Source organism: Callithrix jacchus, chromosome 16 (assembly GCF_049354715.1).
Source record: "Callithrix jacchus isolate 240 chromosome 16, calJac240_pri, whole genome shotgun sequence".
Classification (NCBI taxonomy): Eukaryota; Metazoa; Chordata; class Mammalia; order Primates; family Cebidae; genus Callithrix; species Callithrix jacchus.
In genome coordinates, this window is record NC_133517.1 from 22025427 (window position 1) to 22037938 (window position 12512).

At 41.0% G+C, this 12512-nt stretch overlaps 1 protein-coding gene across 3 annotated transcripts in view; it reads left to right on the top strand.

The window, feature by feature from the left end:
- TRIM55 (tripartite motif containing 55) overlaps nucleotides 1-12512 on the top strand; it is a 48357-nt gene that overhangs the window by 23293 nt on the left and 12552 nt on the right. The window contains exons 8-10 of one of the 3 annotated variants that reach the window (XM_002758953.6): nucleotides 1632-1876; nucleotides 3258-3545; nucleotides 4833-4920. In XM_002758953.6, coding sequence (XP_002758999.3) covers nucleotides 1632-1876; nucleotides 3258-3545; nucleotides 4833-4920 — 621 coding nt within the window. The remainder of the gene's footprint in view (nucleotides 1-1631; nucleotides 1877-3257; nucleotides 3546-4832; nucleotides 4921-12512) is intronic. The other 2 variants (XM_002758952.7, XM_002758954.5) reach the window with 2 other exon arrangements.

The following is a 12512-nucleotide window of genomic DNA, read 5'->3' on the forward strand; positions in this document are numbered from 1 at the left end:
AATGGCATGATCTCAGCTCACTGCACCCCTGCCTCCCAGGTTCAAGCAATTCTCCTGCCTCAGCCTCCTGAGTAGATGGGATTACAGGAATCTGCCACCACTCCCAGCTAATTTTTGTACTTTTAGAGAGACGGGATTTTGCCATGTTGGCCAGGCTGGTCTCAAACTCTTGACCTCAGGTGAGCCACCTGCCTCAGCCTCCCAAAATGCTGGGATTACAGGTGTCAGCCACTGTGTCCGGCCTGGTGCCTATTTTAATGTCAGGTTGGGTATTTGACTCTGGATAGGCAAATGCTTCATAATTGATGGTGATGATGATACCTCAACTTCAATCCTATGCACAGTGGTAGCCACAATGATGTAAAGTGTCAGCAGGAGCAAGGTTAAGGATGAGATAAAGACAATACATAGGAGGCATCTGGGATAGATATTGTATCATATCAACTTAATCAAACTTTAGAGGACAAGAACAGTAACAAGTCATAGAATAAGTCACAACCTGGACATAAAGCTGGGTGGGTCTATGTGATCAGTTACATTCCATAAGCTATAAACACATTCCTACCTTTAAGCCCAGAAATCCCATTCCTGAAATTTTATCCTGATTAAATAATTGAAAAGAGGAAAATAATCTTGAAGCTGACCAAAATTTTGATCACCTTGACTCATGCTAGGCATCCAGATGACCACACCCTTCAGCTAGACCACTCGTAATGCTATAAGGCTGCAACAACATCCACAGACAAAATTTTAAAGGCAAATATTCAGGATATATCTTTTTAAAAAATCACTTAATATTTTCTGTTCTTAATGTCACCTGAGGGAATATTAAGATCAGTGGATCAGGAAAAGAGTCACAGCATTCCAGCACTTTGGGAGGCCAAGGCAGATGGATCACTTGAGGCCAGGAATTCGAGATCAGCCTGGTCAACATGGTGAAACCACATCTCTACTAAAAGTAAAAAAAAAAAAAAAAAAAAAAAAAATAGCTGTGTGTGGTGGCGCATGCCTGTAATCTCAGCTACTCCAGAGGCTGAGGCAGAAGAATCACTTGAACCCAGGAGATGGAGGTCGCAGTGAGCCTAGATCATACCACTGCACTCCAGCCTGGGCAACAGAGTGAGACTCTGTCTGAAAAAAAGAAAGAAAGCAAAGAGTCATGGCATTTACTGTGGCAAAAGTCAGTATTCACTGAACAACGGAGGTAGAAAGCTAAAATGAGAAAAGGGGTTTGTTTTCTGAGATAGGGAAGAGTGTTGCACTTCCATTTAATCTGACAGAGATAAATAAGTGACAATCCCAGCCCTCCAGGAGTTTGCAGATGTGGCAGACTGTAACAAAAATGTGGACAGGCTCTGGAAGGTGAGGAGTATGATGCATGGCAGGGGTGAAGACTGTACTGGGGAGGAGAACAAGGAGGATGGCGATGGTTCCTTCACATTTGTCAGGTCCACATTCCACTAGAAGCACAAACCCCCGGCAGGGCACACTTGGACCATGTCAAGTGTCTGTTGGAGAGGACTTCCCTAACCCTGACCTTAACTGGGGCTACAGGCACTGGCCATTAACTGTTCCCATGGCTGCCGGGATCGTTATAACCATTTTAAAGATACCTTACCTTACTTTACCAGAAGATGAAGATGAAGAAGAAGAAGAAGAAGAAGGTGGAGAAGGAGAAGGAGAAGCTGGAGGAGAAGCAGTAGAAGTGGAAGAAGTAGAAAATGTTCAAACGGAGTTTCCAAGAGAAGAAGAAAGCCCAGAAAAAGCTTCAGAGCTCTCTCAGCTGGAGCTGCAGGCTGCCCCTGGGACACTTCCAGTTTCCTCTCCAGAGCCACCTCCAGCCCTGCTGCCTGCTTCAGATGCGCCTGTGACACAGGTAACCCCTTCTCAGTCCCTTTCTACAGGGCACATGGACATATCTCCTTACTGAATAGCCTAAACAGTTTACTCTGTTCTCCCTTTAGATAACTATATGCCAGACATTTTATGTGGTAGACAAAAGATTTCAGGACAGTCCCCATGTCGGGGAGAAAAGTCCTCTAGGTGATTAAACAGGTTCTTTGTGGTTATTGTTAGTTAACAAAACTTAATTTAATATAACTTTCCCACAGTAATGTCCTCAAATCTGAGGCAGTCTTTGTCTGGAAATTGTGTGTGTGAGTATGTGTGTGTGCGTCCATCCGTGTCTGTGTGTCATGTTAATTCATAGACAGTTGAAATCATGGGGCCTAGGTCTGCTCTTTGTTACTTAGTGAATGTAGATGTAGAGTATAGGTTGAGAAATAAAATATCATATAGGGTAAGAAACAAAAGTGATTATACTTTCAGAAGTTTGAATTTTCAGTAGATAATTGAGGAGGTAAATAGAGAAACTATACTAGTTTATGTTCCTGTTGCTTACCCTGAAATACAACTTCTGTGTTTTTTCCTTCAGTGAGCAAACAATGAAGCCTGGTTTTCTATGGATTTATCATTTGATAAGATTGTACATTGACAGAATTGTCTAAAACATGTCTTAAGAAATTAGCTCACCCCAGATGCTGATGTTTCTAAGATGTTGCCATCCAGTTTTCAAGCCTTTGTGTGGACTTCATGACACTTCAGCAGACAGGATCCCAACCTGTTGAGTATGCAGGCAGTGTAGACTCATCAGAGAGGAGTCCTGATTCTGCACCTGCTTTTGAAGTGGATTGAAACAAAACCCCAGAGGGGGATCTTGGAGATGGAATTGTATTTCTATGCTCTGTCTCCACAGTAAACCAGGCTAAAATGCCATTTATAGTCTAGAATCTTTAAATTCTGAGTGTTCCAGTTGACCTAAAATTGAAAGAGGGATAGCAACTGAGTGAGGGTTGGATTTGATCAATGAGATTAATTTTTGGTTTTTATAAAGAGGTTTTGGGCACTCATGCATAATGCCTACAAATTAATTCTAGTCAATAGTTTGACTCTTCTCCCATATCTGATATTTTATAAGCAACATTCACTGAGATTTCTGCTTTCTGCCTGCCTGGGTTCCCCACGAGTGAAAGACAAGCTCAGAAAAGAAGAGCGTGCACATCCAGATGCTGGACAGAGGGATGCTGTGGTCACCATTCTGCTCTTAGCGCTTCTGGAGGGTGGGATGAACTAAAACAGCCACCAAGGTGCTGCATGCAGGGAACGCACAGTGTTCAAACCCAAAGGGAACTAAAATCGACTGCTTTTTCTTCTTCTTTTCTTTTTCTTTACTTTTGAATTTATCTGTTCTGATTAAGGGGGAGGTTGTGCCCACTGGCTCTCAGCAGACCACAGAGTCTGAAACTCCAGTCCCTGCAGCAGCGGAAACTGCGGATCCCTTGTTTTACCCTAGTTGGTATAAAGGCCAAACCCGGAAAGCCACCACCAACCCACCTTGCACCCCAGGGAGCGAAGGTCTGGGGCAAATAGGGCCTCCAGGTTCTGAGGATTCGAATGTACAGAAGGCAGAAGTGGCAGCAGCCGCACCGAGTGAGAGGGCAGCTGTGAGTGGTAAGGAAACTAGTGCACCTGCAGCTACTTCTCAGGTTAGTGATGATGCACTTGTGTCTATGCTTTCCCACGCCCCTTAAGGTCCCACTGGAACAGGCCATAGCAAGAAGAAAAAGGGCTTTCAAAAGGGCAGAGAGAAACCTCAGCCAGGGAAAAAGTACAGAAACAACTCATCCCCCAGTGTTGGCTTATTTTGAGCTCTACATAAATGAAAACATAAAACAAAACAAATCTGAGTTCACTCTGCTGGTGCGTGGTGACCTCACACCTGGCTTCCCAGGGGAGGGGCACAAGTGAGCCTGGCCTTTAGGCATGCTGCTGAGCGCTGCTTCGTCTGCAGTGACGGGCTGTGTCCCTGGTCCTTCTTTGCAATGGCCACTTGCCCTTGCTCAGCCTTCCCTGTGTCCTCCTTGGGCGTGCAAAGACTAATCCCCTGCTTTTGTGTCATTCCCAGCAACCCCCAAGGAGCACACTTGAACTGAGTTTTCAGTCTGTTCTGGAAAATAACCTCTGATTCATGGATTCTTGGAGTGTGCTGGCCACAGCTAGACAGAGATAGTCTTGGCTTGATTAAACCCGTGCTTCTTAAGCATGTGCTCCTGGGAGCAGAAAAGCACAGGTGCTCCTCCATAGAGATTTTTTCCAAGAGACTCTTTCTTTATATAATGAGAGTTGAAGTCCATGTCTTCCACCTAACAATCGGTTAGATGTTCGCATGTCTTGAAGAGTCCATGGAAGAAATCTTTTACAATTTCTTCACAAGGAAGAATGTTCATGGTGACTCCATACTCATGAGCATTCTTAAATGATGTGTGAGGTGTGAGTGTTGCCCAGGCAAGAGGCTGTCAGAAAGTCCCATGCTCCTGGGTCGTCAGGTGATTGATCATGAGCCACAAACAACATGTTTTCAAAACTCAGAAAGTGACTTATTATCTTGATTGCATCTGTTCAAGTAGATCTCAATTCCATGAGGTAATAAAAGGAAATGACTTTTGGAAAGTTAATAGTAACATGCTTTGGGGTCAGATGTTTATTTTCACTGATAAAAGTGACAAAAATAAATGTTTGGTGTGAGGAAATCTTTTGAGGTGGTTTTTAGGTAAAAGATGCAGTAGACTGATTATTTCTAGAAAATGTATGGCGATTCTTAGACATGGTAGTAGAAGCTGAGTGCCTAGAAGCTGTTTTCTGAAAACAGTAGTGCACTACCCCATGAAGAGCCTGTAGTAGGGCTCAAACCAAAATGAAAAGTCCATTGAAATAATGTTGAAAAAAACTACTTGTGATAATATCAGTGAAGCTTTCTTCTTATTTTCTCACAGGAGTTAGTAATCTGCCTAGCGCTTTTGGCTTTTCTTATACTTCACTACATCTGGAGTCAGATTCAGTGCTTGATTTTTACTTTAATGGGTAGGAAATATTTTCTTTTCCCTTGACTAACATCTCACATAGTTTCTTCCATAATGTTCCTCTTCTGTAGGCCCAGAGATGAATTTCTTCCCAAATCTTGAGGCTCAGTCTTCCCCCAAAAAAACACTGTCCACAGATTATACCGGAGACCTCAAGTTCCCACAATGCAATCGCCTCGAGACCTCTTCCTGAGGAGAATTGCTCCATTATCTATTCCTGCATGGAGGGGAACCTTGACTGACAACAGTGACTCCGTGGGCAATTATTCAGTAATCCAGGAGGAGCAAACCCTCCAGAATGGTCATTAGGGGAGGCCAATTTCAAAGGTCCATAATGCCATGAGGACCTAATCCTTATAGAGAAAGGAGCGACAAAGGACTCCTGGGGAAAATAGAGGTTTCCATTGATTAAGTAGAAGCATTTTATCTGCTTACACCACAGATGTCTAGGAGATGGCCAAGTGACTCCTGGTGGGCTGCTGTTCTAGGCAGTTCCTATGTACTTGAGAGGGTAGGTGGGTCCTCTTTGAACCCTCAGACTCTACAGAGTTTCTTCTGGGAGAGAAGGTCCCTGAGAGAAAGATGCCCTGAGTGAAGCAGTATCTGGATTGCACCCACATGAGACCTGAATGAATTAACAGCCAGAAGATCAGTGTGCACTTAGCAACCATCAGGAATTAAAACCAAAGAACCAAGCCATAAAGTCATGAAGCAGCTCCTGTGTATTATTTTCACATTACCCTTTTCATAGCCAAGCCTTTGCTTGATTGCTGTTAGGAGGTTTGCTTGAGGACTGACATCTTAATTATCTTAATTTAGTAGCCTTTTGAAAGTTCTCAGTTTAATTAATAATACTTAAAGATTCCAACTCCCATGTACTTTTGAGTAAATGACCCTGTTGGGCCTGAAACCCAGCTCCTTGTGCCTATAGCTCAGAGCCAGTTCAGGGTCAATGGTGCTGAAAGACCTTGACTATTTCTGGCTCACTGAATTTTCCCTGGGTTGACACTGACGCTTCTGGAAGCTCCAATCACAGACTTCCTTTCTGCCTCATTAGCCATCAGCTCAACAATGGCAATGGGGCCTCCACAGGTCTCTGTGTGTCTGTAACTGTGTGAGCAGGACCTGCCCACAATGTCCAACAGTCAGCTGGAAACCTGTGCGCCATGGACTGTCCCAAGTGTTGTTACAGACTGCTCAGCACCCAACTCCTCCAGACATTATCTGTGGTAAAGAGCAGTGGGAGGTTGTATTGGCCGTGGACTCGGGGACAAATGGTGAGAGAGAAAACTCCATGCTTTATTGGAACCAAGACCTAATTGTGGATCTGAATAATTGTCTGAAGGGTTCTGTTTACATTCTGAGAATTTGAGTTTGGGACTTTGTCCCTACATATATGTCTTGTAATGCTTCTCTGAGGCTGCAGAAGGAGTGTCATGCTTGAAGGCTGCCATCCACTGAGCCCATGTCATGTATGCTGACATCCACATGCCTGCCTGGGGAGTGGAGGGTGGGGCAGGTGGAGCAGGTATAGGGAGGGTGTTGACATCCAGTATCACAAAGAACCTTGCTGTATAGTTCTTGGTGTCTGAGGAAGGGCCTTTCACATAGAGAAAGACACCTGTCATGATGGAGTACTATTCTTTGATCCTGGAAGTGGGATATGGGCAGGTTGATAGAGACCTCACTATAGTAACAGATTCCCAGCCTTTGAGAAGTTTTTGCTGGCCTGATTCACCTTCACCACTTCAGAACCCAGTTTACCAGATTCATATTTGTCTAGTGCAAGGTTAGAGTGTTGGAATTTCACATTTCATCACTAGTCCTACCTGGAACATTTAGGATGTGGTAAGAGTTCTCCTTGATTCAGTAATGGTCTTATCTTTCTTTACCAAGTGTCCCGTGTCAGAGAGTAATGTTGCCTTTAAAAACTCAGAAGCATCTCAGGCTCATTTGCTGACCTGTAAACTACCTTCAGCCTCCAACAGCTGAACTGCAAACCTTTCAGAAGCAAATGCTCTATTTCCAGGTGCTTTCCTCATATCCAAGTACACAGTAAAAGCTTCCCTTGATTTTACTGCCTGTGGTTTCTACTTTATCACATACCTTCTCTCTTCACCCAACTACACAGGCAAAAAAACTGGTCATGGCAAAAACCAAATGTCAGCTGCCAGTGATGAACAGGACGACTACTTCTTATTAGATCAAAGGAGTGTTGTGGCTCCCACAGGCATTCTCTAAGAAAAAGCAAGGTTTGGATTCAGCCCTGTGGAGAATTTGAACTCATAAAGGCCCCAGTTTCCATGCATGCTTCTGCAGGATGCACTTGGAACCTCCCCACACCCCACACCTCCCAGAAAACTGTGCGAAGCCCTCACGCATAATCTCGTCTTTAGCTGCAGAGTCATCCTTTCAGTTTCTGCCCTTCTAAGCCAGGCCTGCTATATTATCAGTCAATGTAAAGAGTGTTTGGTAGAAATAACCTTTGATTTACTTTCATGTGTTAATTTTAAATTTCATTTTGAAAGAATTATACCATGTCCTAATCAACCCCAGAAAACAAGGCGTGAATAAGGTGGGAGAAGGAGGCTGTGAGACAGGTTGACTGCCTTGGAAGCAGTCTCTGTGAGGCCTTGTTTTTCGGGCATGCCTTCTTATGGCCATTTCTGGTCCAGTCTGCTTCCACCCCTAACCTGCTCCCCACGGACAGTTGGGCATTTTATTGGAAATATGTGTGGCAATTAAATTGTTATAGAGGTGGGAGCAGCAACAATGAAAGCCCCCTCCCAATTCCGCTTCCTCCCTTCCCAGTGCAGTTTAGTGGCCTCACCTGGAAGAATTTGCTCAAACCACTTAATGGGAGCTATGCAAGGAACAGGGGTTTCCAGAGTAATGTCTCCCTATTTGGTGGATTAACTCAGCAGCTGCTCTGGCTGATACTTGAGCTGTACACAGCAGCTGCCTCAAGGTAAAAGGATCACCCCACCCCGCACCACCCCACCACACATATGCACTCCAGCTAGAGCCATCTGCTTTGGAGATGGGGACTTTGGCATTGAAATCTCTGCAATTTCTGCCTCTATGTAGAACCACAGCTCGGTATTTCACCAGAACACGACGTTGCAATGATAAGAGGCCCATAAAGCTTTACTATATCATAGCGATTTGTTGCTTCAAAATTATCCACTTTTCACTTTCTATTCTTCAAGTCTGAAAAATAGACAAAGTGGGTAGAAATTTTAGAAAGATCCAAAAGTTAGAAGAAAGAACTTCATATCTGATCCTGGATCTGCTTCAGCATCTGACTCTGGGCACTTATATTCTTTAAGCCTCAGTTTTCTCATCAGGAAAACAAAGAGACTATTCAATAAATAGTTTCATTTATTTATCCAACATTGGGCTGTGACAAATCTAATACTAGGAATTTTATAATTGGATTCAAATATTTTCATTGGGAGGGTTATGGACTTAGGTCTGACACAAGTCATTATGAGTGACAATAATTTCAGTAAGAGAGTCCACTGCATTACTCAAAGTACATTGATTAACTTAAAGCTCTTATAAATCCCAATTTCCCAAATCATTTTCCAGATTTTGCCCTAGGCACTCATTTAGCTGAAAGTTTGCACGGTTGCTATCACCTCCTTCAGAGTCCATGAACTCCGCATCCATGATGACTCCACTCTGAAGTCACCTAAAGGTACTTACAGACCTCACTGCTCATTACAGCAAAGACAGGATGTATACAGCAGACGCAGTCACAGAACATTTAATGAGTGAAGAAATGAAAGATGTGATTTTTAAAGTCAATTTTATTGAGATATACCTACATTACAATTTACCTGATTTAAGTATACAGTTCAGTGAGTTTGGACAAATATGTAGCATTGTATAGCTACCACCAGTTAAGATATAGAATATTTTTATCACCCCAGAAAGTTCCCCCATGTGTCTTTACCATTAAATCCCTTCCCCGCATCCCTGCCTCTGGCAACTACCAATGCGTTTGTCATTATAGTTCTGCCAGTTCCAAATGGTCCTGTGAATTAAAACATACAGTATTGTAGGCTATTTTTTTTACTAGCATAATGCTTTTGAGATTTGTTTATTTTGTGGCATGTATTAGTATCTCAGTTCTTTTTATTCCCAAGTGGTATTCTATTGTGTGGGTATGGGACTTAGTTATTTATCTATACATCACTTGATGACTGTTTGTGTTCTTAGCATCTTTGGCTATAATAAATAAAGCTTCTATGAATACTCACATGTAGGTCTTTGTGTGAATAGATGTTTTCATTTCTCTTGAGTAAATGGAATAGAATTGCTGGATTTATGGTAAGTTTGTGGTTAACATCATAAGAAACTGTCAAACTGTTTTCCATAGTGGTTATTCAATTTTATTCTGTTTCCACTAGCAAGGTAAGAGAGTTCTACCTACTTTACATTCTAGCCATTGTGTGGTATTGTGTCAGTTTGTCATATTTCGCCTATTCTGGGTGGACAATTATGCATGGTATCTCTTAATGGTTTTAATTTGCATTTTGACCAAGACTAATGGTTAGCACCTTTTCTTGTGCTTATTGGTCATCTTTATATTTTCTTTGGTGAAGTAACTATACATCTTTTGCTCAATGTTTTATTCAGTCATTTATCTTCTTAGAGAGAAGTTCTTTACGTGTTTTGGATAAAACTTCCTTATACTTATCGCATAGGTGTTTTGCAAATATTTTCTCCCAGTCTGTGGCTTTCCCTTTCATTTCATTATTTATTTTTTTATTTCAATAGGTTTTTGGGGAACAGGTGGTGTTTGGTTACATAAACAAGTTTTTTAGTGGTGTTTTCTGATATTTTGGTGCACCCGAGCAGTGTACACTGTACCCAATGTGTAATCTTTTATCCCTCCCCAATCCCTACTATTTCCCCCAAGTCCCCAAAGTTCCAAGTATTATTCTTATGCTTTTACATTCCCATAGCTTAGCCCCCACATATAAGTGAGAACATAAGATCTTTGGTTTTTCATTCCTGAGCTACTTCACTTAGAATAATAGTCTCCCATCCATCCAGGTCGCTGAGAATACCATTACTTCATTCCTTTTTAATTGCTGAGTAATATTCCATTTTATATATATATATATGTACACCACATTTTCTTTATCCACTCATTGACTGATGGACATTTGGGCTGGTTTCATAGTTTTGCAATTGTGAATGGTGCTGCTATAAACATGTATGTGCAAGTATCTTTTTCATATAATGACTTATTTTCCTCTGTGTAGATACCTAGTAGTGGTATTGCTTGATCAAATGAATAGTAGATCTACTTTTTGTTATTTAAGGAATCTCCACACTGTTTTCCATAGTGGTTGCACTAGTTTACATTCCCACCAACAGTGTAAATTGTTCCTGTTTCACCTGATCCCCACCAACATTTTTAAAAAATGTTTTGATTATGGCCATTCTTGCAGGAGTGAAGTGGTATCACATTGTGGCTTTGATTTGCATTTCCCCAGTAATTAGTGTTGTTGAGCATTTTTCCATGTGCTTGTTGGCCATTTGTGTATCTTCTTTCAAGAATTATCTGTTCCTGTCCTTAGCCTACTTTTTGATGGGATTGTTTTATTTTTCTTGATGATTTGCTTGAGTTCCTTGTAGATTCTGGATATTAGTCCTTTGTTGGATGCACAGATTGTGAAGATATTCTCCCACTCTGTGGGTTGTCTATTAACTCTGCTGATATTTCTTTTACTGTGCAGAAGCATTTTAGTTTAATTAAATTCCATTTATTTATCTTTGTTTTTGTTGCATTTGCTTTTGAGTTCTCGTTCATGAAGTCTTTGCCTAAGCCAATGTCTAGAAGGGTTTTTCTGATGTGATTGTCTAGAATTTTTATGGTTTTAGGTCTTAGATTTAAGATGGATTTAAGATCCATCTTGCATTGATTTTTGTGAAAGATGAGATATGAGAATCAAGTTTCATTCTTCTCCATGTGACTTGCCAATTATCCCAGCACCATTTGTTGAGTTCAGTTGGCTGGAAGTATTAGGCTTTATTTCCAAGTTCTCTATTCTGTTCCATTGGTCTATGTGCCTATTTTTATACCAGTACCATGCTTTTTTGGTGATTATGGCCTTCTAGGATAGTCTGAAGTTGGGTAATGCAATGCCTACAGATTTGTTCTTTTTGATGAGTCTTTCTTTGGCTATGAGGGCTCTTTTTTGTTCCCTATGAATTTTAGGATTTTTTTTCTAGTTCTCTGAGGAATGATGGTGGTATCTTGATGGGAATTACATTGAATTTGTAGATTGCTTTTGGCAGTATGATCATTTTCACAATATTAATTCTATCCATCCATGAGCATGGGATGTATTTCCATTTGTTTGTATTGTCTATGATTTCTTTCAACAATGTTTTGTAGTTTTCCTTGTAGAGATTGTTCATGTCCTTGGTTAGGTATATTCCTAAGTTTTTTTTTTTTCTTCAGATATTGTAAAAGGGGTTGAGTTCTTGATTTGATCAAGAACAGCTTGGTCACTACTGGTGTACAGCAGAGCTACTGATTTGTGTACATTGATTTTGTATCCTGAAACTTTGCTGAATTTATTTACCAGTTCTAGAAACTTTTTGGATTAGTGTTCAGGATTTTGTAGGTATATATCATCAGCAGACAACAACAGTTTGACCTCCTCTGTACCAATTTGGATGCCTTTGTTTCTTCTCTTATCTGATTCCTCTGGCTAGGATTTCCAGTACTATGTTAAATAGAAGTGGCGAAAGTGGACATACTTGTCTTGCTCTAGTTATCAGGGGAATGCTTTCAACTTTTCCCTGTTCAGTAGTTTGTTGGCTGTGGGTTTCTCATAGATGATTTTTATTACCTTAAGGTATGTTCCTTCTATGCCAATTTTGCTGAGCAATGCTGGATTTTGTCAAATGTTTTTTCTGCATCTATTGAGATGATCATGTGAATTTTGTTTTTAATTCTGTTTATGTGGCATATCACATTTATTGGCTTATGTATATTAAACCATTCCTACATCCCTGGTATGAAACCCACTTGATCATGTTGGATGAGAGTTTTTAATATGCTGTTAGATTTGGTTCACTAGTATTTTCTTGAGGATTTTTGCATCTATGATCATCAGGAATATTGGTCCATAGTTTTCTTTTTTTGTAATGTCCTTCCCTGGTTTCAGTATTAGGATGATACTGGCTTCATAGAATGATTTAAGGAGGATGCCCTCTTTCTCTCTCTTTTAGAATAGTGTCAATAGGATTGGTACCAATTCTTCTTTGAACGTCTGTTAGAATTTAGCTGTGGATCCATCTCATCCTAGACTTTTGTTGTTGTTGTTGGCAGTTTTTTAAATTACCATTTTAATCTCAATACTTGTTATTCATTTTTCAGAATATTTTGAGGAGAAAACATTTTTAGTTTTAATGAAGTCCAATTTATTTTTTCTTTATAGTTTGTGCATTTTATGTCTTATTTAAGAAAACTTTGCTTAACTCAAAATTACAAAAATTTTCTCCCAGCTGGGCGTGGTGGCTCAAGCCTGTAATCCCAGCACTTTGGGAGGCCGAGGCGGGTGGATC